At 47.6% G+C, this 25,998-nt stretch overlaps 1 protein-coding gene across 1 annotated transcript in view; it reads left to right on the top strand.

The window, feature by feature from the left end:
• LOC144609902 (neurotrypsin) overlaps window positions 1-25,998 on the top strand; it is a 33,647-nt gene that overhangs the window by 1,054 nt on the left and 6,595 nt on the right. The window contains exons 3-12 of the mRNA XM_078428294.1: window positions 7,956-8,198; window positions 10,441-10,579; window positions 11,990-12,168; window positions 14,277-14,424; window positions 17,428-17,606; window positions 19,940-20,081; window positions 21,071-21,273; window positions 23,401-23,542; window positions 23,858-24,063; window positions 25,785-25,863. Of these exons, the coding sequence (XP_078284420.1) occupies window positions 7,956-8,198; window positions 10,441-10,579; window positions 11,990-12,168; window positions 14,277-14,424; window positions 17,428-17,606; window positions 19,940-20,081; window positions 21,071-21,273; window positions 23,401-23,542; window positions 23,858-24,063; window positions 25,785-25,863 (1,660 nt within the window). The remainder of the gene's footprint in view (window positions 1-7,955; window positions 8,199-10,440; window positions 10,580-11,989; window positions 12,169-14,276; window positions 14,425-17,427; window positions 17,607-19,939; window positions 20,082-21,070; window positions 21,274-23,400; window positions 23,543-23,857; window positions 24,064-25,784; window positions 25,864-25,998) is intronic.

The following is a 25,998-nucleotide window of genomic DNA, read 5'->3' as shown; positions in this document are numbered from 1 at the left end:
CCAAGTAGGTAGTCTGTCTCAGGGGTTCACTTTAACCGTCTACCAGGTAGGTTGTCTGTCTCAGGGGTTCACTTTAAACGTCTACCAGGTAGGTAGTCTGTCTCAGGGGTTCACTTTAACCGTCTACCAAGTAGGTAGTCTGTCTCAGGGGTTCACTTTAAACGCCATCGGTCATTATTTACTACCTGTAAGAAAATAGTCAGCATCTCTGGAGAGAAGGAATGGGCGGCGTTTTGGGATCGAGACCCTTCTTCAGATTTCTCTCTGCTCCCTCGACCCTTCAGTGTGAAGAAGGGTCTCGACCCGAAACGTCACCCATTCCTTCCCTCCAGAGATGGTGCCTGACCCGCTGAGTGACTCCAGCATTTTGTGTCTGTCTTCGATTTAAACCAGCATCTGCAGTTCCTTCCCACAGAAAATAATCATGCATCTGTATACTTCCCAAAACCATCTCAAAGTGATGGCAATCTGAAATGTTACTGCAGAGTAAAACCGCTTGCAAATCTCAGAATGTTTCACAGTGAATATCGCTCGGAGACAGGGTGGTAAATTTATTATTGTTTTATATTTTATTGATTTGAACTGATTCGTGAATGAACAAAATGATAAAGGGAGGTTGAGTCTCTAATTCTCTAATTTGGACACCCAGAGAAGAAACCTGGAGACTAGGCTTGTATACACTGGAATTTAGAAGGATGAGAGGAGATCTTATCGAAACGTATAAGATTATTAAAGGGTTGGACACGTTAGAGGCAGGAAACATGTTCCCAATGTTGGGGGAGTCCAGAACCAGGGGCCACAGTTTAAGAATAAGGGGTAGGCCATTTAGAACTGAGATGAGGAAACACTTTTTCAGTCAGAGAGTTGTGAATCTGTGGAATTCTCTGCCTCAGAAGGCAGTGGAGGCCAATTCTCTGAATACATTCAAGAGAGAGCTGGATAGAGCTCTTAAGGATAGCGGAGTCAGGGGGTATGGGGAGAAGGCAGGTACGGGGTACTGATTGAGAATGATCAGCCATGATCACATTGAATGGCGGTGCGTACAGGCTCGAAGGGCCGAATGGCCTCCTCCTGCACCTATTGTCTAATGTCTATCTCACTCCATTCCAAGCAATCATTGTTGGGACGAAAAATGTTCTTTTTTTTAAACTGCAACACAGAATGTTGCCTCAATACTCCTTGGGAGAGCAGAGCAGGAAGCCGGGCGTGTGTGGGTGTGTTTACTGCCTGGAACAGTGCTTCTCAGTGGGAGATTAAATGATAGACGTGATTTAAATTGGTTGCATTTCTAGGAGCAATTTGGTAGAAGGGGAAAGTGATCTGAGGAGCTGAATGGTTTCCTCATTTCCCGCAGTTCCACAGATGCAGTGACCTCATTCACAGCACCACACCTGCACTCACTTATACACAGCACATCGACTCTCTCACACACACGCACACACACACACACACACACACACACACACACAGGCCTATGCACACACTCACATACACACACACACACACACACACACACACACACAGGCCTATGCACACACTCACATACACACACACACACACACACACACACACACAGGCCTACGCACACACACTGCCCCACACACATACACTGACCAACACACACACACACACACACACACACTGACCAATCCCACAGGCAGAACCACATAGACCCAAGAAAGGTCCCAGTCCAAACGTCATCTGTCCGTTTCCCTCCACAGATGCTGCTTGACCCGCTGAGTTCTGTGTTTTGGGAGTTGCTGGCTTGATTGTAATTTCAACTCTGCATGTTTACCCCCTGGCAGCCTGTCACCTTGCTTATCAAAAAAGCAACCTACCCTCGCCTTTAATTCAAACACGGCTCATTGTTTCTTATTAAGAGCTTTACTGCAGAGCAGAGGTCAGCTGGAGTCACTGCCTGCATACGATACCAGAATACGGTTTGTTTCCCAGCGTGAAGCAGATTGTGGACTGACTCCAGGTCACAGTGCCTTGGCATTCAGATCCGGAAATAGAACGGAGGAGCTTTGATAAATGCTGACAGACTGAAGATGGTTGTTTGTCAGAGTGAAGAGCTGAGATAGACAGGGACACTCATTTATGGTCTCCACCCAAAACATCACATTTTAGAAGGATGAGAGGAGATCTTATCGAAACGTATAAGATTATTAAGGGGTTGGACACGTTAGAGGCAGGAAACATGTTCCCAATGTTGGGGGAGTCCAGAACAAGGGGCCACAGTTTAAGAATAAGGGGTAGGCCATTTAGAACGGAGATGAGGAAAAACTTTTTCAGTCAGAGAGTTGTGAATCTGTGGAATTCTCTGTCTCAGAAGGCAGTGGAGGCCAATTCTCTGAATGCATTCAAGAGAGAGCTGGATAGAGCTCTTAAGGATAGCGGAATCAGGGGGTATGGGGAGAAGGCAGGAATGGGGTCCTGATTGAGAATGATCAGCCATGATCACATTGAATGGTGGTGCTGGCTCGAAGGGCCAAATGGCCTCCTCCTGCACCTATTGTCTATTGTCTATAACATCACCCATTCCTTCTCTCCAAAGATGCTGCCTGTCCCGCTGAGTTACTCCAGCATTTTGTGGAAATCTCCTTTTTAGTGAAACTCGGCTTTTGAATTCTTGGCCGTTAAATTGATCCCTGGTCTGACCTCCAGCAATCCAGACCTGAACCAGTGCGACTGGCAATCAATTGCAGAATATCATGCTCAGACTGACACGTAGACAAGATCCTGCCCACCAGGGTTAAACATCCCAACCTTGTCTTCCTTCCCCTCCACTCCCATCGGCAGTTGTCACCACCTGATGGTGGGGCTCAGGAAATGTGCAGGAAGGAACTGCAGATGCTGGTCCAAACCGAAGACAAACACAGAGTGCTGGAGTAACTCAGCGGGACAGGCAGCATCTCTGGAGAGAAGGAATGGGTGACGTTTCAGGTCGAGACCTTTCAGTCTGAGAGTCAGGGGAGAGTTTAAATTCCATTTGGAATATTTTGGAGGACCAAGAACCAAGAAGGAAATGAGAGGTATGGAGGGGTGAGGTGTGAAGAAGGGTCTCAACCCGAAACGTCACCCATTCCTTTGCTCCAGAGATGCTGCCTGTCCTGCTGGGCTACTCCAGCATTTTGTGTCTATCTTTGGATCTGCAGTTCCTTCCTACACAGGTTGATGAAGACTAGTTTTTGCCCAGTAGGTGGTTGGAGTCTGGGGTGCACGAACTGAAGGGGAGGATGGAGGGTTTCCCACAGCATCTGAGATGTTGGATGAACATTTGAAGTACCATGACATGGAAGACGTGGCTTTAGGCTGGGAAATGGGATGAGTATGGATAGGTATTTGGCCTGGACTCAGTGGGCTAATTGGCCTGTCGCTATGCTGTATGACTCTATGAAATCGATAGCTGGAAAATGACGGTAGACACAAAGTGCTGCAGTAACTCAGCGGGACAGGCAGCATCTCTGGAGGGAAGGAATGGGTGACGTTTCGGGTCGAGACCCTTCTTCTGAATGATTTAGTCTGGAATGGCTTTAGGCTGGAGAATGACCCTTCCTCCAAGATCGAGCCTTTTGCCCGCTGCCTGGCTCAGCGCCAGTCTGACATCAGACACCCACTGGCATGAGTAACACTCTCTGCTAGTTGGCATAAACCCAAGTGCTTTAGCAAGATGCCAAGCCAACTCGACACACACAGAATGGAATGGCATTTGTTGCAGGGCTGGCTGTGGGGGTTTAGATAGCGCTTCTTTAGAGCTGGTGAACAGGCCAGATTAAGAGTCAATTCTGTTGGTACCCACCAGACAAGTGCGTTTTATTGCCAGACGGCTCAAAATGAAACATTGCTTCATTTGCGTCCAGCAAGTTCAGGCCAAGAGATTTCGAACGCACCTCATTATCCCCATCATCCTGAGGATCATTCTCATAAACCTCCTCTGGACCCTATCCAGAGCCAGCAGATCCCTCCTCAGATGTAGGGCCCAGAACTGCTCACGTATCCAAATGTGCTCTCACCAGCATCTGCTAAAGCCTCAGCTTTACATTCTTGCTTTTACATTTTAGCCCGCTCGAAATGAGTGGCAGCATTGTTAAAGGAAATACAATGTGAATTGGCAACATATCTGAGTGTATTTCAATGCACAGCGTATGCCATTTATACACCACTGTTTGCCTTGGTGTTTATTATAAGATGTCGCAGAGGAAGTCTTGCCTAGGACAGGACATTTCAGCTCCCTGCATGCTGATATTCTGCATAGTCTCAGTCAGCAGGGAGTGGGGTGAGGAGTTATTGGAATAGCTGCAAGATTTTAATGTTGATGTTTGGTCCATATTGTCTTTGTGGCACGGTGGCGCAGCGTTAGAATTGCTTCTTAACAGTGCCAGGGACCCGTGTTCAATACTGACTACAGGTGCCGTCTGTATGGAGTTTGTACATTCTCCCTGTGACTGCGTGGGTTTTCTCTGGGTGCTCCGGTTTCCTCCCACATTTGCAGCAAATACTTCTTCATATAATTGACATTCTCAACCAAAATGATCATCTTTCCTCATCATTTTCTTCACACAGTGGGGATATGGAGAATATTTTCACACATTATTGTTGAATATATTAAAAATGTGTGTATTCCATATATTGAAGGTAGACACAAAAAGCTGGAGTAACTCAGCGGGTCAGGCAGCATCTCTGGAGAGAAGGAATGGGCGACGTTTCAGGTCCATATATTGATGCAGGTTTATAATCTGGGAAATGTCTGCCTCGTTACTTTTCTAACTCTTTCCATTTTAACAAAGAGCATCTATTAGTTCTGTGCCCGAAGATTTACAGTCATTTGATCCATATCCACTCAGTGTAAATCAAACGTCCTGCCTGAGTAACTGAGTCACTGTGAAACTGTGAAAATATTCTTTAGTTTTAGTTTAGTGGAAACAGGCCCTTTGGCCCACTGAATCCGCGCCGACCAGCGATCCCCGCACATTAACACGATCCTACACACACTAGGCACAATTTACATTTATACCAAGCCAATTAACCTACAAACCTGCACGTCTTTGGAGTGTGGGAGGAAACCGAAGATCTCGGAGAAATCCCACATGGTCACGGGGAGAACGTACAAACCCCGTACAGACGGCGCCCGCAGTCGGGATCAAACCCGGGTCTCTGGCGCTGCAAGCACTGTAAAGCAGCAAGTCTACTGTGCTGTGATAAGCTAGGACTGCAACTGCTTATTTGCTCAGAGAGGAGTAGTTACTTGGAAAGCTCTTGGTGGGGATGGCCCTCTAATGGCAGTGCCAGGAGTTGAGATCTCCAGAGAGCTCAGTGTCAAAGGGCGAGGCAAGGCAGTGCAGAACCTGCCCCAAGATTGGCAAATGTCCTTATCTCTTTACATCACCGTCTGTATCTCTCGTTTCCCTTTCCCCCGACTCTCAGTCTGATGAAGGGTTTTGAACTGAAACATCACCTATTCCTTTTCTCCAGAGATGCTGTCTGACCTGCTGAGTTACTCCAACTTTTTGTTTCCATCTTCTGTTTCTCTGAAACAGTTGAGTGACATATTTGTTTTATAAAACATATAAAATTCTTAAGGGGTTGGAGAGGCTAGATGCGGGAAGATTGTTCCCGATGCTGGGGGAGTCCAGAACCAGGGGTCACAGCTTAAGGATAAGGGGGAAGTCTTTTAGGACCGAGATGAGAAAACATTTCTTCACACAGAGAGTGGTGAGTCTGTGGAATTCTCTGCCACAGAAGGTAGTTGAGGCCAGTTCATTGGCTATATTTAAGAGGGAGTTAGATGTGGCCCTTTTTGCTAAAGGGATCAGGGGGTCTGGAGAGAAAGCAGGTACAGGCTACTGAGCTGGATGATCAGCCATGATCATATTGAATGGCGGTGCAGGCTCGAAGGGCCGAATGGCCTACTCCTGCACCTATTTTCTATGTTTCTATGAAGCACAAAGTGCTGGAGGAACTCATCGGGTCAGGCAACATCTGGAGAGCGAATGGACACATGGCAATTTTAGTCGTGACCCTTCTTAATACTTGGACTTTGACACTTGCATACTCAGAAATCTCAAACAATGAGTTCAATGATATTTTGTTGTCAGATGTACAGTTCCTAGGTGCAGTCAAATTATTTGTTTCCCATCCAAGCCGGTAAAACCGTACTATAAATAAGCCCAATGACAGATCAATACAAACGTGCAATTATTGGAGTTCTTGAACAGTAGACTTCACCAAAGCAGCTTTTCCTCAACAAATGTTTTTTTCCTCACAAAAGGTGGTGGGTGCATGGAACGAGCTGCCGGAGGAGGTAGTTGAGGCTGGGACTATCCCAATTTTTAAGAAACATTTAGAGAGGTACATGGACAGGATAGGTTTAGAGGGATATGGGCCAAATGCAGGCAGGTGGGACTAGTGTAGATGATACAGGTAGGTCGGTATGGGTAAGTTGGGTTGAAGGGCCTGTTTCCATGCTGCAGGACTCTATCTTTGCTAAACTGTTGATCAGATAACTCTCAGCTGTGATCAATAAAGTCAAGTCTCTATATTTCTCCTTAATCGCCTTTCCTACCTACTCCATTCAGAGACCTGAGGGTATGCACTCCGAGATCTGTCTGCTCCTTACGGTATTCCACCTTGCCTTATTTGCACTCTCCCAATGCATGAACTAACTCTTCTCCAAACTGGATTCCATTTGTCATTTTTACGTCCAATTCTCCAATGATCTCCTCCTGCAGTCCAGAGTAGAATGTTTGCCACACTGCCAACGTTTCTATCATCAGCGAACCTCTGACAATGTCCATGTCATTAACACACAGCCTGCGAATAAAGGGATCCAGTCACTGGACCTGTCATTGATCACCAATCACCTCTCTCTGCCTCCAGGACAGCTCTTCCTTCAATGTTCCACCTTCTCATGAATCCCACGAGCTGTTACTTTGTGCAATCTGCCAAGTTGCACTTGGCAAAAATCTGTACATGGAATTAACTGTCCCCATCAATCCTAATTACTTCCTCAAAAACTTAGGTTGAATCATTTAAAGGCAACCTTCTCTCAATACATCTCTGCTGATTGTCCTCGACTAATCTGTGCCTCTCTAAATGTTTATTTTTTTAATAATGTACAAGTTATTACCCCAATACTGATGTCAGGCTGGTAGAGTCATAGTCATACAATTCAGAAACAGGCCCTTCAGCCCAACACCCACACCGACCAACCAACATGCCCCATCTACACTAGACAATAGGTGCAGGAGTAGGCCATTCGGCCCTTCGAGCCAGAGTTTGGCCCATCTTCCTCTAAACCTTTCCTATCCATATACCTGTCCAAATGTCTTTTAAATATTGTTATACAGTGCATATAACAATTAAATATTTTTGACTCTTGGCCAGCAGTGTAAACAGTGAGCAGGTGTGTCACAATGTAGATAGTGAGCTGGTGTGTCACAATGTAGATAGTGAGCAGGTGTGTCACAGTGTAGATAGTGAGCTGGTGTGTCACAGTATAGACCGTGAGCTGGTGTGTCACAGTGTAGACAGTGAGCAGGTGTGTCACAATGTAGACAGTGAGCAGGTGTGTCACAGTGTAGACCATGAGCGGGTGTGTCAGTAGTGTCATGGTGAGCGGGTGTGTCAGTAATGTCATGGTGAGCAGGTGTGTCACAGTGTAGATAGTGAGCAGGTGTGTCACATTGTAGACCGTGAGTGGGTGTGTCAGTCATGTCATGGTGAGCAGGTGTGTCAGTCGTGTCATGGTGAGCGGGTGTGTCAGTAGTGTAATGGTGAGCAGGTGTGTCAGTGCTGTAGATAATGAGCTTGTGTATCTTGCCCTGTATTTCCGCCTGGGGCCTGTTGTGACCCTTTGTTTTGTCCAGGTCTGTCCGTATTGCCCCATGTGCCCGGGGGGCGTAGATGTTCCGTGACATGGAGGAGCAGCCAGTGATTGTGCTTCTTGTTTGCAGCGTCCAGCCCGTGTGCGAGTGGGGTAACGGAGCAGGGCCTCTACACGGGGTCAGCGGCAGTCACGGTGACCGGCCAGGCGTGCCTGCGGTGGACCGAGTTCCCGGACTATGTGGAGCAGTATCCGCACCGCGGTCTCGGGGACCATAACCTCTGCCGTAACCCCGACAGTACGGCGGCCCCATGGTGCTTCTACAGGAGGCCCAGTGGCTCCATCAGCTGGGCCGAGTGTGACTGCAGTCACGGTGAGAGCTCCACACATCCTCAACATTAGTTTAGTTTAGAGATACAGCGCAGAAACAGGCCCACCGAGTCCGCACCGACCAGCGATCCCTGCACACTACACTGTCCTGCACACACAAGGGACAATTACACTTACACCAAGCCAATTAACCTACAAACCTGTACGTTTTTGGAGTGTGGGAGGAAACGGAAGATCTCGGAGAAAACCCACACGGTCACGGGGAGAATGTACAAACTCCGTACAGACGGCACCTGTAGTCGGGATCGAACCCGGGTCTGTGGCGCTGCATTCGCTGTAAGGCAGCAACTCTACCGCTGCGCCCAGTACAAGTGTCAGGGGTTATGGGGAGAAGGCAGGAGAATGGGGTTAGGAGGGAAAGATAGATCAGCCATGATTGAATGGCGGAGTAGACTTGATGGGCCGAATGGCCTAATTCTATTCCTATCCCTTATGACCCCCGCATGTACAACTGATGAAAGCCTGCAAATTTGCACATGATACAAAAGTGCAAGGTCTTATAGACAGTGAAGATGGTTGTCAAAGATTGCAGCAGGATCGTGATCGGTTGGCCAGGTGGGCTGAGGAATGGTTGATGGAATTTAATACAGAGAAATGTGGGGTGATGCATTTTGGAAAGTCTAACATGGGCAGGACTTACACAGTGAGTGGTAGGGCTGTGGGGAGTGTTGTGGAGCAGAGGGATCGAGGAGTGCAGGTGCATGGTTCCTTGAAGGTAGCATCACAGGTAGATGGGGTGGTCGTGTTTTCAATTCGGCAGAGTGGTGCAGTGGTAGAGTTGCTGCCTCACAGCGCCAGAGACCCAGGTTCGATCCTGACTACGGGTGCTGTCAGTACGGAGTTTGCATGTCCACCCTATGATCACGTAGGTTTTCTCCGGGTGCTCCGGTTTCTTCCCACAGTCCAAAGACGTATGGTTTTGTGTTGGCTAATTGTCTTGGGTAAAATTATAATGAATCCCTAGTGTGTAGGATAGTGCTGCTGGACGCGATGATCGCTGGGAGGCACGGACTCGGTGGGCCGAATGGCCAGTATTGGCACTATCTCCAAAGTCTAAAATAGTCAAGTCAAGTTTATTTGTCACATACATATACAAGATGTGCAGTGAAATGAAAGTGGCAATGCCTGCAGATTGTGCTAAACTACAAAACAGAATAGAATTATATATATTTTTTAACACAAAAAATAAATAAATACAGCAAATTAAATTAGTCCCTGGTAATATGAAAGTTAACAGTCCTGATGGCCTGTGGGACGAAACTCTGTCTCATCCTCACAGCGTGACAGCGGAGGCGTTTGCCTGACCGTAGCAGCTGGAAATAAAGTCTAAATTCAATGTCATCCTATGCAAGTTGCTGATGATCGTGTGGCAGATATATGGCCATCCACAGACACTCTCCCCTGCTTCACTGGCCTTGTGTATTCTTAATGAAGTTTGTAAAGACAACGGCGGGTGATTAATTTCTGTACTTGCCCTCTGTCTATATGTTCAAGCTTCTACCAGCGTGAGGAAGCAGTCAGAACTGAATCAGCTACAGACCACTCCTGGCAGTGATGAGAGGCCACCTCGAAGTGCTTCCCTAAAGTGCGATACTTAGTGCAGTTATTCAGCGCCCTTCACAGGGTGCGAGAAAAACTGCAATGTGCTCGCAGTTCCTACATTTTGGAGAATGTTTTTTAAAGTTTTTAATTCACCTGCACCAACTTTTTAAAAAAATGATCCAGATGTTTTAATTTTTCTCAGATTTAAATGATATAACTTACTTCTGTCTCCCAGCAGCAATCCAGCATCTTTTCACCGTACCTCCGTACACGTGACAATAAACAAATAAACGAAACTCAAACTCATTTGGCTTTGCACCTTTGGGCAAAGCATGAAGTGCTGGAGGAACTCAGCGGGTCAGGCAGCATCTGCGGAGGGAGATGGCCAGACAATGTTATGGGTCGGGAATCTTCTTCTGAGTTAGAAGAAGGGACCGTTCCTTCCATCTCCCTCCCGAGATGCTGCCTGACCGACTGAGTCCCTCCAGCACTTAGTGTTTTGTTCAAGATTCCAGCATCTGCAGTTCCTTGTGCTTTGTCTGACTTCAGTCTGAAGAAGGGTCTCGACCCAAAACGTCACCCATTCCTTCTCTCCTGAGGTGCTGCCTGACCCGCTGAGTTACTCCTTTTGTAATACCTTCGAAAGGAATATAATGGATCTGCCCTTTGTTTGTATTTGGAAGGTGCCGTACGACTGACTGGAGGAGCCACCCACCGTGAGGGAAGGGTGGAGTTATTTTGGGATGGAGAATGGGGTGCGATCTGTGACACGACGTGGGACAGCAGAGATGCCTCTGTGACATGCCACCAACTCGGCCTGAGGTAGGAACCTTGCAGCAACCCACCCACCAATGATCCCCAGCACAGTAATTAAACTTGTTGCCAAGACTGGACAAAACATCCTGAACAATGTACAGATCCTGTCATCGAGAAGCTCACCGTTTAATCACTTTGTACAAAGTGATTTAAATCCTCCACAGCAGGAAGTGTGCTGATTACAGCGTTGAAGGATGTGTCACTTGGTGGGCTTTGGTCTTTCCAGATGAAAGTTTGCCTGAAGTTGGGTTCAAGTGCAATGCAGTCGCTGGTTTGAACCAAAGATAGACACAAAAAGCTGGAGTAACTCAGCGGGACAGGCAGCATCTCTGGAGAGACGGGATAGGAAGCACGATCTCGACCTGAAAATACTGGAGCTGGAAATGTATTCAAGAGAGAGTTAGATACAGCTCTTTGGGCTAATGGAATCAAGGGATATGGGGTGACAGCAGGAACAGGTACTGATTTTGAATGATCTGCCATGATCATATTGAATGGCGGTGCTGGCTCGAAAAGCCGAATGGTCTACTCCTGCACCTATTTTCTATGTTTCTATGTAACTCAGGGGGTCAGACAGCATCTCTGGATGCTGCCTGTCCTGCTGAGTTACTCCAGCATTTTGTGTCTATCTCCAAGTGCAATGAAGCAGGTACAGAAAAGACCAAAATTTAAGTAGCAAACGCAGGAAGTGAAATGGCAGGTCAGGCAACACGATGAACGGTGTGGGAGAGAGTTAGTAGTTCAGGTGTGTCGTTTGTGTAATAGTGGTCGTCTGCAGTAAATGGTTGCTTCAAGGCATTGTAGTTTCATACCATTTCACTAACTGCAGTATGGAATAGAGTTGCCAACTGTCCCGTATCGGGCACGATGAGGCATCAGCTCTACCAGCTGCATAATTATGCTGCCTTGGATTATAATTATCATCATATTGTAGGGAAGATCAGTGGCATGCAGGGCTTCAGGGGAAAGCACAAAGGTTGTGGTCTCCTTTCAATATGGTCACATCAGGAGTTCCGTGATTGTCAATAGGATTAAAATAACACAAGGAGGTGCCCTGAGCCACAGTGCTCATTCGCCACACTTCATTTCCTTGCAGGCTATTTTTAAGGTCATTAACATCTTAGACTGCATCATAGTTGGTAATATGTTTATTAAAAGATTTCACCAACTGAGTCAAAACAATTGTTGATCAACACACCACAAATAAGGTGCAGAGAAAATTAATTGTATAATAATGCAGGACAAACAATTCAATTTATAGAATAATCTTTCGTCGCTTCTTTTGTTCCTCTGCCTTTGCACTTCCTCCTTCCTTCCTCCTCCCTTCCTCCTTCCTTCCTCCTCTATCCCACTGTCACCTTTAACTCTTTCCTCCCCACCCACCCCTCCTTTCTCCTCCACCGCTTCCATTCACAGTGAAATAGGCGTTGGCAAGAGGCATTCTCCCTTTGGCGCTGGGCTGGGACCCGTACACATGGCTGTGGTTGACTGTCGTGGGGATGAGGTGTCCTTGGTCCAGTGCAGACACAGCACGATGGCAGGCGGTACCTGCGGGCAGCACCACCATGCTGGCGTTGTGTGTGGACTACCAGAAGGTAAACTTTGGAAATAAACTCCTCGGCCATTTTAACTGAAGTGAATGGACTTGGATGGCTGAGAGTTTTCACCATTATATGTTGCAGGTGCCACCACCTGCCTGAGGTATCTAACCATGACCCAACCTGTCAACTCAATGGTTGTACAGTGGGACAGCATGGAAACAGGCCCTTCTGCCCAACATGTTCATGCCCACCTTTATGCCCATCTACCAAGGTTGCCGACTGTCCCGTATTAGCCGGGACATCCCTTATTTTGGGCTAAATTGGTTTATCCCCTACGGGACCGCCCTTGTCCCATATTAGGCCCGGGGGCCGCTGTCAGCCAACGAGCCACTGTAGGCTAATGGAGTGTGTTCGGGGAGCAGGGCCGAGTGCGTTCGCCTAACGGAGATTGCATAGCAACCCGCCTCCCGGCCGGGGCGGCCGCCATTGGTGGAGCGGGAGCACGTGGCCGCTGGCTGGGTGAGGTCACGTGGGGCGCGGGGCGGTGACGTCACCTTGTCCCGTATTTGGGAGTGAGATAGTTGGCAACCCCTACCATCTACACTAATCGCACCTGCCTGCATTAGGGCCATATCCTTCTATGTCTGGTGTCTGCCTAAATGCTTCTTCATCACAGTGTTTTCTATCTGATTCCACATCTCCACTGGCAGTGCAATCCCAGTGCCAACCACTCTGTGTAAAAAATACTTTTCACTCTGATCAGACAAAGAACTGGGAAGCAGCTTGTTGTTATCCAAAGTTGCATTCACCATAGCCCCTGAGCACGTTCGCCCACATTGGTCTCCTGCCCCAAAACACACTGATTGTTAAAGTTCTCACCCTCAGTTCTCACAGCCAGTCACATACTGTGAGACTGCACTGTTGTAATGTCTGGTGTGTACCAGGCACAGTGAGACAGAAACCGCCTGCAAACAGCCGGGACATGTGACAGATGCTGCACGGATATGGAAAGAATATTGGGAGAACTTTGGGAGAACTCCCTGATCTATTAATGAGACTCAAGAAAGTTTCATTGTCATATGTACCCAAACCATTTGTCCATCTACACTTCACGCTGCCTCAGCAAGGCCAGCAACATAATCAAGGTCCAGTCTCACCTCGGTCACTCCCTCTTCTCCCCTCTCCCATCAGGCAAGAGGTTCAGAAATTTGAAAATGCATATTTCCTGATTCAGGGAGAGTTTTTTCCCAGCTGTTATCAGGCAACTGAACCATCCTACCACCAACCAGGGAGCAGTCATGACCTCCCATCTACCTCATTGGAGCACTTCGAACTACCATTAATCGGACCTTATCAGACTTTATCTTGCACTAAACATTATAATCTTTATCCTGAATCTGTAATGTGGACAGCTCGGTACAGAGGGAGTACAGAGAAGGTTCACCAGATTGATTCCTGGGATGGAAGGACTTTCATATGAAGAAAGACTGGATAGACTCGACTTGTACTCGCTGGAATTTAGAAGATTGAGGGGGGATCTTATAGAAACTTACAACATTCTTAAGGGGTTGGACAGGCTAGATGCAGGAAGATTGTTCCCGATGTTGGGGAAGTCCAGAACAAGGGGTCACAGTTTAAGGATAAGGGGGAAGTCTTTTAGTACCGAGATGAGAAAGTTTTTTTTCACACAGAGAGTGGTGAATCTGTGGAATTCTCTGCCACAGAAGGTAGTTGAGGCCAGTTCATTGGCTATATTTAAGAGAGAGTTAGATGTGACCCTTGTGGCTAAAGGGATCAGGAGATATGGAGAGAAGGCAGGTACAGGATACTGAGTTGGACGATCAGCCATGATCATATTGAATGGCGGTGCAGGCTCGAAGGGCCGAATGGCCTACTCCTGCACCTATTTTCTATGTTTCTATGTAGTAATCATGTACAGTCTTTTCGCTGACTGGAGAGCAGGCAATCGAGCCGTCCACTGTGTACAGATACAGGATAAAGGGAACAATGTTTAGTGCAAGGTGAAGTCCGATTAAAGATAGCCCGAGGGTCTCCAATGAGGTAGATGGTAGGTCAGGACGGCTCTGTAGTGGGTGATGGGTCTGCACTGCTCAGAGTGCCGTTTAAAAGTGGGTGCTTTGCTTTGCTTTGCTCAAGAGCAGGTTCGGTGATGGCCATCCGCCTGGTGGGAGGCGTGGAGCACTATGAAGGGCGTGTGGAGGTCTTCCACCGCGACCAGTGGGGCACAGTGTGTGATGACCAGTGGGACGACGGGGATGCGGAGGTGGTCTGCAGGCAGATGGGTTTAAGGTGCGGTAACGCTGCCTGTTACAAGGCTTCAGCTTCAGTTCATTGTCACGTGCACCGAGGTACAGTGAAAAGCTTTGGTTGCGTGCGATCCAGCCAGCGGAAAGACAAGACAAGATTACAGGTTGGCTTTATCACATGTTTGAAAAATGCCCAGACACACTTGGAAAAATTGCCTCCAATGTCCATCAGGTGGTCAGGGCCCAATGACAAGGGCAAGAACAAAGTCAACTCATGCCTGAGTTTAAGAAGCCATCAGCCCAGTTGATTGCTTTTGCCTGGTATCCCTCTAATCCTTTCCTGTGCACGTACCTGTCTAAATGTCTTTTAAATGTGATTGAGTCTATCTCAACTACTTTCTCTGACAGCCCGTTCCGTACATCCACCACCCTCTGTGTGAAAACGTTGCCCCTCAGGCTCATATTATATCCCATGCTTCTTGCAAACATTCTATGGAAATGTAATCATGTTGGGTTGGAAGGAACAACAGATGCAGGTTTAAACCGAAGATGGACACAAAATGCTGGAGTAACTCAGAGGATCAGGCAGCATCTCTGGAGAGAAGGAATGGGTGACGTTTTGGGTTGAGGCCCTTCTTCAGACTGAGAGTCAGGGGAAAGGGAAACGAGGGATATAGAGGGTGATATAGAGAGATATAGAACAAATGAATGAAAGAAATGCAAAAAGTAATTCAGGGGTGGCACGGTGGCGCAGTGGTAGAGTTGCTGCCTTACAGTGCCTGCAGCGCCGGAGTCCCGGGTTCGATCCCGACTACAGGCGCTGTCTGTACGGAGTTTGTACGTTCTCCCCGTGACCCGTGGGATTTCTCCAAGATCTTTGGTTTTCTCCCACACTCCAAAGACGTAAAGGTTTATAGGAAAATAGGCTTGGTATAAATGTAAATTGTCCCTAGTGTGTGTGTCGGATGGTGTCAATCCGGACTCTGTGGGATGAAGGGCCTGTTTCCACGTTGTATCTCTAAGCTAACAATGTTGGCTGAGGCAGCATTACATGCCTCTTTCCCCTGGTGCAACCTTCCCCTTGTCTGACCAACATTTCAACACTTCATGGTTGACATCATGCGTGATTATGACCCAACAGGGATTTCGGGAATGCTGGTGAATTAACTGAATATTTTTGGTTAAATGACAGGAAACCAGCTACAGAACTGTTAGGTTAATTCCCGGAATGAAAGACTGGAGCGGCTAGGCTTGTATACACTGGAGTTTAGAAGGATCAGAGGGGATCTTATCGAAACATATAAGATTATTAAGGGGTTGGACACGTTAAAGGCAGGAAACATGTTCCCAATGTTGGGGGAGTCCAGAACAAGAAGCCACAGTTTAAGAATAAGGGGTGGCCATTTAGAACGGAGATGAGGAAAAACTTTTTCAGTCAGAGAGTTGTGAATCTGTGGAATTCTCTGCCTCAGAAGGCAGTGGAGGCCAATTCTCTGAATGCATTCAAGAGAGAGCTAGATAGAGCTCTTAAGGACAGTGGAGTCAGGGGGTATGGGGAGAAGGCAGGAACGGGGTACTGATTGAGAATGATCAGCCATGATCACATTAAATGGTGGTGCTGGCTCGAAGGGCCGAATGGCCTACTCCTGCACCTATTGTCTATTGCTTTTATTCACGGCATCTGTCACAAAAATAGCTGTTCAAGATTTGCAAATTGCAAATAAATGCTGCACATTTGCAAAATAATATGTATGTAATATTTAGCATCGAAGTACAAAAGTAAAAGTAATGGCACAAATGAAGTCCTCACTTTGAACCATCAGCATCTTTTAGATTCATAGAGTTACATAGCATGGCTTCAGGCTCTCAGCCCATTTCCAATGCCCAATAAGGTGCTGACCTTGCTGGTCACACTTCCTGCATTCACCCCCTCTTCCCCATAACCTTTCCTATATGTGTACCTGATCAAATGTCTTTTAAATACTGTTATTGCACCTTATCTATTCCCTCTGGCAGCTCATTCCATAATACTCTGTGTAAAATAGATTGCCTCTCAGATCCCCTTTAAATCTTTTCCCTCTCTCCTTAAACCTATGTCCCCTTGTTTAAGGACCTGTTCCTGTGTTGTACTGTTCTATGTTCTAAAACACTGGAGTGCGTTGTTTAACTTGGAAGTGAGAACCAAGAGATGGCCAATTGGGTACAACTGATCTAGGTTGGTGTATGTTCCAATAGAGGCCTCTGTCCAACACAATTCATCTCTCCCAGTCTCCATATTCATTCTCCCCATTGAGTTTAACCTCAAATATTCCCTTATCTCAGACTGAAGAAGGGTCTCGACCCGAAACGTCCCCCATTCCTTTCATCCAGAGATGCTGCTTGACCCGCTGAGTTATCTTGGGTTTAAAGCAGCATCTGCAGTTCCTTCCTACAACATTCCCTTATCTCATTGCTTTTTGGGTGAAGATGTTCAAGCTGATGTCCTCTGGGACATACGTAGTGACCACCTAATACTTACGGCTGCTGGCTTTGGGTTTCCCACCTATTTAGCCAGAGGGCGGTGAATCTGTGGAATTCATTGCCATGCTGTGGAGGCCAAGTCAGTGGGTATTTTTAAGGCGGAGATTGACAGATACTTGATTAGTTCGGGTGTCAGGGGTTATGGGGAGAAGGCAGGAGAATGGGGTTGAGAGGGAAAGATAGATCAGCCATGATTGAATGGCGGAGTAGACTTGATGGGCCGAATGGCTCTAATTCTGCTCGAAGAACTTCTGAACTAGATGGGTATCACAAAATGCTGGAGTAACTCAGCAGGTCAGGCAGCATCTCTGGAGAGAAGGAATGGGTGACGTTTCGGGTCGAGACTCTTCTTCAGTCTATGAACTAGATGGGTGGTGTGAATCCCTTACTTGGTTAGAGCGGCCAACCTGCAATAACAGATGCCACCCCCTCTATGGTCTGTTACAACAAGGGGTATCTGTATTACACAGTCTCTGCCACTTTGTCCTGGTGATTCTTTATTCCCTCCTTGCCCTTGCCTCTGCAGTGGAACGGCCAAGTCATGGATGTGGGCTCATTTTGGTCAGGGCTTAGGTCCAATCCTGTTGGATGAAGTTGAATGCACAGGCAACGAGCTGTCTATGGACGAGTGCAGGAGGAGCAACTGGGGGCAGCACAACTGTGACCACTCAGAAGATGCTGGTGTCTCCTGCGACCCATTTACAGGTACCTGAATCTTTTGCTTCTGAGCTGCTGATGTGTATCGCCTTGGGTGGAAAGGCAGAGGTGGTGTTGAGGGTGGGAGTACAATAAAATAAACCCAAACCCTCCAACCGTGCCCAGTGACCAGGATTCAGTCCTAGATGTGATGAGCAGCAGGAGACTCCAATACCAGCAGACACTTGTGGACTTGCAACCAGATCCAGCAACTGGAACAGAGCTTAGTTAAACCGCAGGTAGACACAAAATGCTGGAGTTGGCTTGTGGCATTGGGCTGGGGCTGGGGGTGGGGGTTGGCAACGTTGGGATGTTGGATTTGAAGAGGATTCAAGGTCAGAGTGGGAGGTGGGAGGGTCAGTATTGTAGTTAAGCAAGGGCACGATGCTGTGGCTGAACAGAGGAACAAATAATGCCTCATAATTTTCTATACTATCAACATCTGTGTGGAGAAGAAAGTGGGATAACATAGCTTTAGTGCAAATGGGTAATCAGCGGTCAGCATGGACATGGTGGGCCGAAGGGCCTGTTTCCCTGTTGTAAGGGAATGCCCTTTGTCCCAATTTCTCAGAGCTATTTATTCTCAAGTAAGTTCTGCAGCTGTTTAACCTGCTGAGATCCACATTTAACGCTCCACAATTTATTTCCTATGATTAATATAATTTAAAATTTAGTTGAAACTATTCATTCATAAAAGAAGACTGGCATGTAGACCTAACCATAGAAACCTCTGAGTGAGAAACTCCAGCAAATGGCCACAACTTCTCTCCACCCACCCCCAGTATCTCTTCACAACTGCAGCAGAGATCCTGTAAACAAATTAAATTCTCTTTAAATAGATTGCTGCTAAAGTGATTTAGACAATCGCCTATTTTTGATCGTTACGATTAAATGATCCAACTGACTTTGGGTAAAATGCTGACCGGTCTTCGAGATGAAGAAAACAAGATTCCTGCAAAGGTCAAGTGAAAGTTTAGCTGCCTCTTGCTGGACAGCACTTGAAACTGACCTATTTGATTACAATTTTGGCCATTTGTCCAATCTCATATGCGTGACTAAGTTTAAACGTTTATTTGATTACTCTCCCAGTAACATCGAACCTTGTAACATCCTTGTGAAAATGCTTGCATTGTGTTTGGTTCTTGTAGAAGGAGAAAGCTCGTAGATACGTAGATACGAGGAACTGCAGATGCTGGAATCTTGCATGGAACACAAAGTGCTGGAGTAACACAGCAGGCAGCTGGGTGTCAGTTACTTTGCACAGTCAAACGCTTCTACTTAAAGATATTTTGAAATGACAACTTCTTACTTAATGTCATTCACTGGAAAGTATGCAAAGAAGATTTACAAGTATGTTTAGGAAGGAACTGCAGATGCTGGTTTACACCAAAATAGACACAAAATGCTGGAGTAATTCAGCGGGACAGGCAGCATCTCTGGAGAGAAGGAATGGGTGAGCCTGCTGAAGAAGGGTCTCGACCCGAAACGTCACCCAATCCTTCTCTCCAGAGATGCTGCCTGTCCTGTTGATTTACTCCAGCACTTTGTGTTTGTACGTATGTTACTGGGTGGTGAATTATACGGAGAGGCTGAATAGGTAGTGCTTTTCTGCCCTGGAGCGTAGGAGGTTATGACGTGACTTTACAAAGGTGGGCATACATCATGTGGGCATGGATAAGGTAAATCCACAGTCTTTTCCTCAGAGTAAGGTGGTCTAAAACTAAAGGAAAGATTTAAAAGGGAACTAAGGGGCGACTTTTGTACACAGAGGGTGATGTGTATTCGTGACGAACTGCTCGAGGAAGTAGTTGACGCAGGTATAATTGAAGACACTTTAGAGAGACAGCGTGGAAACAGACTATTCGGCCCATCGAGTCTGTGCCAACCAGCGATCCCTGCACACTTACACAATCCTACACACTAGGGACAATTTACAATCTTTATCAAAGCCATTTAACCTAAAACCTGTATGTCTTTGGAGTGTGGGAGGAAACCGAAGCACCCGAAGGAAACCCACGCGGCCACAGGGAGAACGTCCAAACTCCGTACAGGCAGCACCTGTAGTCAGGATCGAACCCGGGTCTCTGGCGCTGTGAGGCAGCAACTCTACTGATGTGCCACCGTGGCACCCTTGAATAACAAATTGTTTGGAGTGATTTGGGGCAGGCAAGTGGGACTAAGTGCAGGCAAAGAGTTTGGCATGGACAAATTTGGCAGAGGGCCTGTTTCTGTGTTGTGTAGGTTTAAGACTTTAATTCTAACTATTGTCTAATTGAGCTCTTTGTTTCTGCCCCCTGTGTGACATGAACTTGCATCGGCTGTGCACTGGGTGCTGGTTGCAGACGGAGTCGTGCGGCTGGTGGGGGGCAGTGCTTCCAGCGAGGGCAGGTTGGAGATCTATCGGAAGGGAGTCTGGGGCACCGTGTGTGATGACAAGTGGACTGAGCGCAATGCTGAGGTTGTCTGCAGGCAGCTGGGACTCAGGTAGATTCCTGTCTGTTGTCACAGTCGCATGCTTCCACTGCTCGTGTGCTTCTAGCTGGTAGAGTTCTTGGTTTTGGAAGGTGCCTCGGTTTAACTTCGTTTAGAGATACAGCGCAGAAACAGGCCCTTCGGCCCACCCGGTCCGCGCCGACCAGCGATCCTCGCACACTAACACTATCCTACACACATTAGGGACAATTTACAATCTTAACCAAAGCCAATTCTGAAGAAGGGTCTCGACCCGAAACGTCACCCATTCCTTCTCTCCAGAGATGCTGCCTGTCCCGCTGAGTTACTCCAGCATTTTGTGTCTACCTCCAATTAACCTACAAACCTGTATGCCTTTGGAGTGTGGGAGGAAACCGGAGCACCTGGAGAAAACCCACGTGGTCACGGGGGGAATGTACAAACGCCGTACAAACAGCGCCCTTAGTCGGGATTGAACCCGGGTCTCTGGCACTGTAACTCCACTGCTCTACCGCTGTGCCACCATGCCACCCAGCTTTTGCTCAGTCGCTGCAAGGCATCTTGGAGTTGGTACATCTGCTGCCACGGTGCTTCAGGGGAGGGAATGAGCGATTCAAATCGTTTCACGTCCATTCAATGTCTGTATCGTTACAGTCTCAAGGATGGATGGTGAAGAGCTCTTCTTATGATACCCGAGGCAGCTGTTCAGCACTTCGAACCTGTGCTGAACCATCCCTCCGCCAATTATCCCAGCAAACCTATTTTCCCATGTCCTACATTCCCAGCAGGGCAGTGTGGGCCGAAGGGCCTGTTCTCGTGCCATATCTTCAATCAGCCAAACATACATCAGACAGAGGCATCTACAGAATCCAAATTGAAGTCACGCAAAAAAAAAAAGAAATTGCTTGCTTAATGAAGCTGCCTAATTTGTACGGGATAATTTAAATGGATGCTAAATGCAAGATGGTTGTCAGTTCCGCGGAAGCTTCATTGACCTGTCTCCCTGTGTTTGCTTTGGACAGCGGGCCAGGGACGGTGGCTGTGGAGGGTCAGTTTGGACAGGGCTCTGGCTTCATCTTCCTGGACGACGTGGTCTGTGCTGGGACTGAGCTGGACCTTCTGGGATGTGCCCGCAGCAACTGGGGACAACACGACTGCTCACATCACGAGGATGTCGGTGTGATCTGTGTGCACGAGACCAACAAGGTGACCACGTCTCATTCAGGTACGAGGGGTGGAGGCACTATCGGACTCATTCAGGTACGAGGGTCGGAGGCAGACCGCCATTGACCTTTCTCCATTTGGAGGGCTAATGCGTAGAAAATAGAAAATAGGTGCAGGAGGAGGCCATTTGGCCCTTCGAGCTAGCACCGCAATGGAGAGGCAGGAATGGAAGAGTACGGAAACTCCGATGGATTGGAATCAAACAAAATGCCAAGGAGCTGTTGGGTGGGATGGCCTATTTCTATGTGATTAATTATTTCTTTTATTTAGAGTTCTGACTACTGGGCGCTGTCTGTACGGAGTTTGTACGTTCTCCCCGTGACTGCGGGGTTTTCTCCGAGATCTTCAGTTTCCTCCCACACTCCAAATACATACAGGTGTGTAGGTTAATTGGCTTGGTGTAAATGTAAATTGTCCCTGGTGTGTGTAGGGCAGAGTTAATGTGCAGGGATCGCTGGTCGGTGCGGACTCGGTGGACCGACGGGCCTGTTTCCGCGCTGTATCTCTAAGCTAAACAACGTCATAGAGTGATAAGGCAATGAAACAGGCTCCTCAACCCAACTGGCCCATGGCGACCAAGATGCCCCATCTAAGCTAGGCCCATGTGGTTGTGTTTGGCCCATACCTCTCCCAACCTTTCAGAAAAGATGTGAGAAAATTGGGCAGCACGGTGGCGCAGCGGTAGAGTTGCTGCCTTACAGCGAATGCAGCGCCGGAGACCCGGGTTCCATCCCGACTACGGGTGCTGTCTGTACGGAGTTTGTACGTTCTCCCCGTAACCTGCGTGGGTTTTCTCCGCGATCTTCGGTCTCCTCCCACACTCTAAAGATGTACAGGTTTGTAGGTTAATTGGCTTGGTAAATGTAAAATAAAATTGTCCCTCGTGGGTGTAGGATAGTGTTAATGTGCGGGGATCGCTGGTCGGCGCGGACCCGGTGGGCCGAAGGGCCTGTTTCCGCGCTGTATCTCTAAACTAAACTAAACTAAAAATCCAATAATTTTTACCTATCCTTGATAAAAGATAGGTCTAGGTTTATTATTGTCACGTGTACCGAGGTACAGTGAAAAGCTTTATTTTGTATGCTATCCAAAAAAATCAGATAAGACAACACATGAATACAATGAACCCAAACACAAGTACAGAAGGTAGAGCAAAATGAAAGATTCTAGAGAGCAGAATATAGTTTAGTTTAGAGATACAGCGCGGAAACAGGCCCTTCGGCCCACCGGGTCCATGCCGACCAGCGATCCCCATACATTAACACCATCCTACACCCACTAGGGACAATTTTTACATTTACACCAAGCCAATTAACCTACAAACTTGCACGTCTTTGGAGTGTGGGAGGAACCCAAAGATCTCGGAGAGAACCCACGCAGGTCATGGGGAGAACGAACAAACTCCGTACAGACAGCGCCCGTAGTCGGGATTGATCCCGGGTTCTCTGCACTGATTGTAATGGTTCCAGAAAAATAGTCTTATGTCCGTAATGAGGTAAGTTGGAAAATCAGGAGAATGTCCAAATTTAAAGCGCGGAATAGACCAAAGATAGAAACAAAATGCTGGAGTAACTCAGTGGGACAGGCAGCATCTGTGGAGAGAAGCAATGGGTGATGTTTCAGGTCAGTACTCAATGAACCTATCCATGTTCTCCAGAGATGATGCCTGACTCATTGAGTTACTCCAGCACTCTGTGTCTTTCACGGTGTGAGTGTCTGGAAGTCCTGTGTGAACACAAGCCTCTTTACCTTCCCGAAGATAGACTTTGTTTCTCTTCCTGCAGATGCTGATGCAAGGATGCCACAGGAGATCCTTCTACCCTGTGGCCATCAAACTGTACACCCCCTTCTGTCATGGGCTAGACTGACTCCCCCCTCCCCCCAATCTTTGCACATCCCCAATTTTTTCCACTTGTCACTTTAATTTAACGTTTCATGTATCTTGGGTTGGCAGATCAGTTTGCCTCCTGGGATAAATAAAGTTCCATCATATCGTATGGTATGGTGGATGCTGACTGACCTGCTGAGTGTTTTTGTTTCGAAGCTTCAGTCATGTGGAGTTGTTATTCTGCTCTGCATTTGTTTCGGCGGTCCCGCTGACAGTGGCTGGCCTTTCCTGTGTCGACAGGGCCTGCCGTCAGACTGGTGGATGGAGAGAACAACAAGGAGGGGAGAGTGGAGGTGTACCTCGGTGGGGAGTGGGGAAGCATCTGTGATGATGGCTGGACTGACAATGACGCTCGTGTTGTGTGCAGGCAGCTGGGTTACAGGTGAGTCAGACAGACCTTGGCCATCTCACTTCTCACAATCCACTTCTATAGAATATACAGTCGAACCGCACCGCACAAGAACAGGCCCTTCGGCCCACAATGACTGTGCCAAACATGATGCCAAGACCATCTCTTATCTACTTGCACATAATCACTTAGGGCAGCAGTAGACTTAGACAGGTGCATGGCTCGGACAGGCTTGGAGGGATAAGGACCAAAAGCAGGCAGGTGGGACTAGTGTAGCTGGGACATTGTTGGCCGGCGTGGGCACGTTGGGCCGAAGCACCATGTTTCACTCTATGACTTCTCTTGCAGTGGCCCGTCCAAGGCGAGAACATTGGCCTACTTTGGGGAGGGGCGTGGACCCATTCACCTGGACAACGTGAAGTGCACAGGCCAGGAGCGCTCGTTGGACGAATGTGACACGCCAGGCTTTGGTGTCCATAACTGCTGGCACAGCGAAGATGCAGGAGTCATCTGCGATTACCAGGAGGATCCACTGGGAGAGCTAGTGAGCAGTGGTGAGTGAAGATGGAACCTCCTACACTCTGCATGTCTTCCAAGAGTTTGTAGCTGGTTACCTGGTGCATCATCTTGCTTTCTCTCATTTCTGTCCACGCTATCACCCTCTGTACATTGATCCAGGGGACAAGGGACTCGGGACTGTTTCCATGCTGTATCTTTAGTTTTAGGTTTTTAGCTTTAAAGATACTATGTGGAAACCAGCCCTTTGGCCGACCAGCGATCCCTGTACACTGACACTATCCTGCACACCAGTGACAATTTATAGTTTTTACCGAAGCCAAATTAACCCACAAACCTGCACGTCTTTGCAGTGTGAGAGGAAACCGGAGTACCTGGAGAAAACCCACCCAGGTCACAGGGAGAACGTATAATCTCCGTACAGGCGGCGCCCGTAGTAGGGGTCGTAGTCTGGCCCTGTAAAGCAACAACTGTACCGCTGCGACACTGTGCCATCATGCCACATTTAGAGTTTTAGTTCTCTGAACCAAAGCGAAATTATAACTAAACTCTCTCCAGATTCCATCAATTGATCACACACTAGGGGGTCTCGACCCGAAACGTCACCCATTCCTTCTCTCCTGAGATGCTGCCTGACCTGCTGAGTTATTCCAGCATTTTGTGAAATAAATACCTTCGATTTGTACCAGCATCTGCAGTTATTTTCTTACACACTAGGGGGTGATTCACAAAGACTGATTGGGAAGCACTGAGTGCATAAGTGGGAGAGGTGTGAACTAGTGTGAACTAGTGTGAGCAGGTGTTCAATGTTTGGCGGCAAAATAACACAGCGGATTGAGCTGCTGCCTCACAGCACCAGAGACCCGGGTTCCATCCTGACCTCAGCTGCTGCCTGTGTGTACGTTCCCCCAGTGACAGCATGGATTACCACTGGCTACTCTTGTGTCCTCCCACACCACAAACACAAGTGTTAATTGGCTTACAACTCTCTTTGGTTCTCATCTTTGAAAACTAAAATGCATCTAAATTCTGATCAGTTTCACAGATATTTTCTCTGCACCAGTCTTGTTTCAAAGTTATGTTACAGCTTGTTGGTGAGACCAGAACTTTGAGTATCGTGTTCTGTTCTGCCATACGAAGGAAAAGGTGCAAAACATTCTGGGTTGGGTGGGGTTGGGTTGAGTTGGGTTGGGTTGAGTTGGGTTGGGTTGGTTTGGGTTGGAGTTGTTGGATGGGGATTTCTGCCTTGGAGTGTATGAGATTGAGGGGCGACCTTATAGACATGTATGAACCCATGAGGGGATAGATAAGGTGAATGGTCACAGTCTTTTTTCTCCACGGTAGGAGATTCTAGGTGGAGAGGGCACAGATTTAATGTGAGAGAGGAAAGACTTGGAAGGCAATATTTTCACATTCAGAGAGTGGTGAGATTATATGGAGCGAGCTGCCAGCGGGGATAGTTGAGACCAGTACAATAACAACATTTAAAAGACATTTGGACAAGTACATGGATGGAAAAGGTTTAGAGGGACATGGGTCAAACGTGGGCAAATAGGACTATCTCGGGTAGATAGCTTGGTTGGCACGGATATGTTGGACTGAAAGACCTGATTCCTCTAGGACTGGCTGAATGTCTCTATGATTCGATACTGATCCGTGTTCCACCTACTCTGGTTGTAATGAGCGGATTCAGTGCTGAAGAACAGTACTCAGTGCCCATGCTTTGCTCTCATCTGTCTTTGTGTTGTGTGATCTCCAGGTTCGTTGCACTCAGTGTGTGGCCTGCGCTTCGTGAAGCATCGCAGAAAGAGGATCATTGGTGGGGACAAGTCCATCCGGTAGGGACTGCAAGTGGGGTCTCACATACTTTGTGGACAAAACATCACCTAACCGGCAGCTCATTCTGGAAGTCAAGCTGGTGAAATGTCTTTGGTGAAATGTCAAAGATTAGAGGGGACAGCTTCAAGGTCAGA

The sequence above is a fragment of the Rhinoraja longicauda genome, chromosome 35 (assembly GCF_053455715.1).
Source record: "Rhinoraja longicauda isolate Sanriku21f chromosome 35, sRhiLon1.1, whole genome shotgun sequence".
Taxonomy (NCBI): Eukaryota; Metazoa; Chordata; class Chondrichthyes; order Rajiformes; family Arhynchobatidae; genus Rhinoraja; species Rhinoraja longicauda.
The sequence above is the reverse complement of the archived record's forward strand: the minus strand, read 5'-3'. Positions and strand labels throughout refer to the sequence as shown.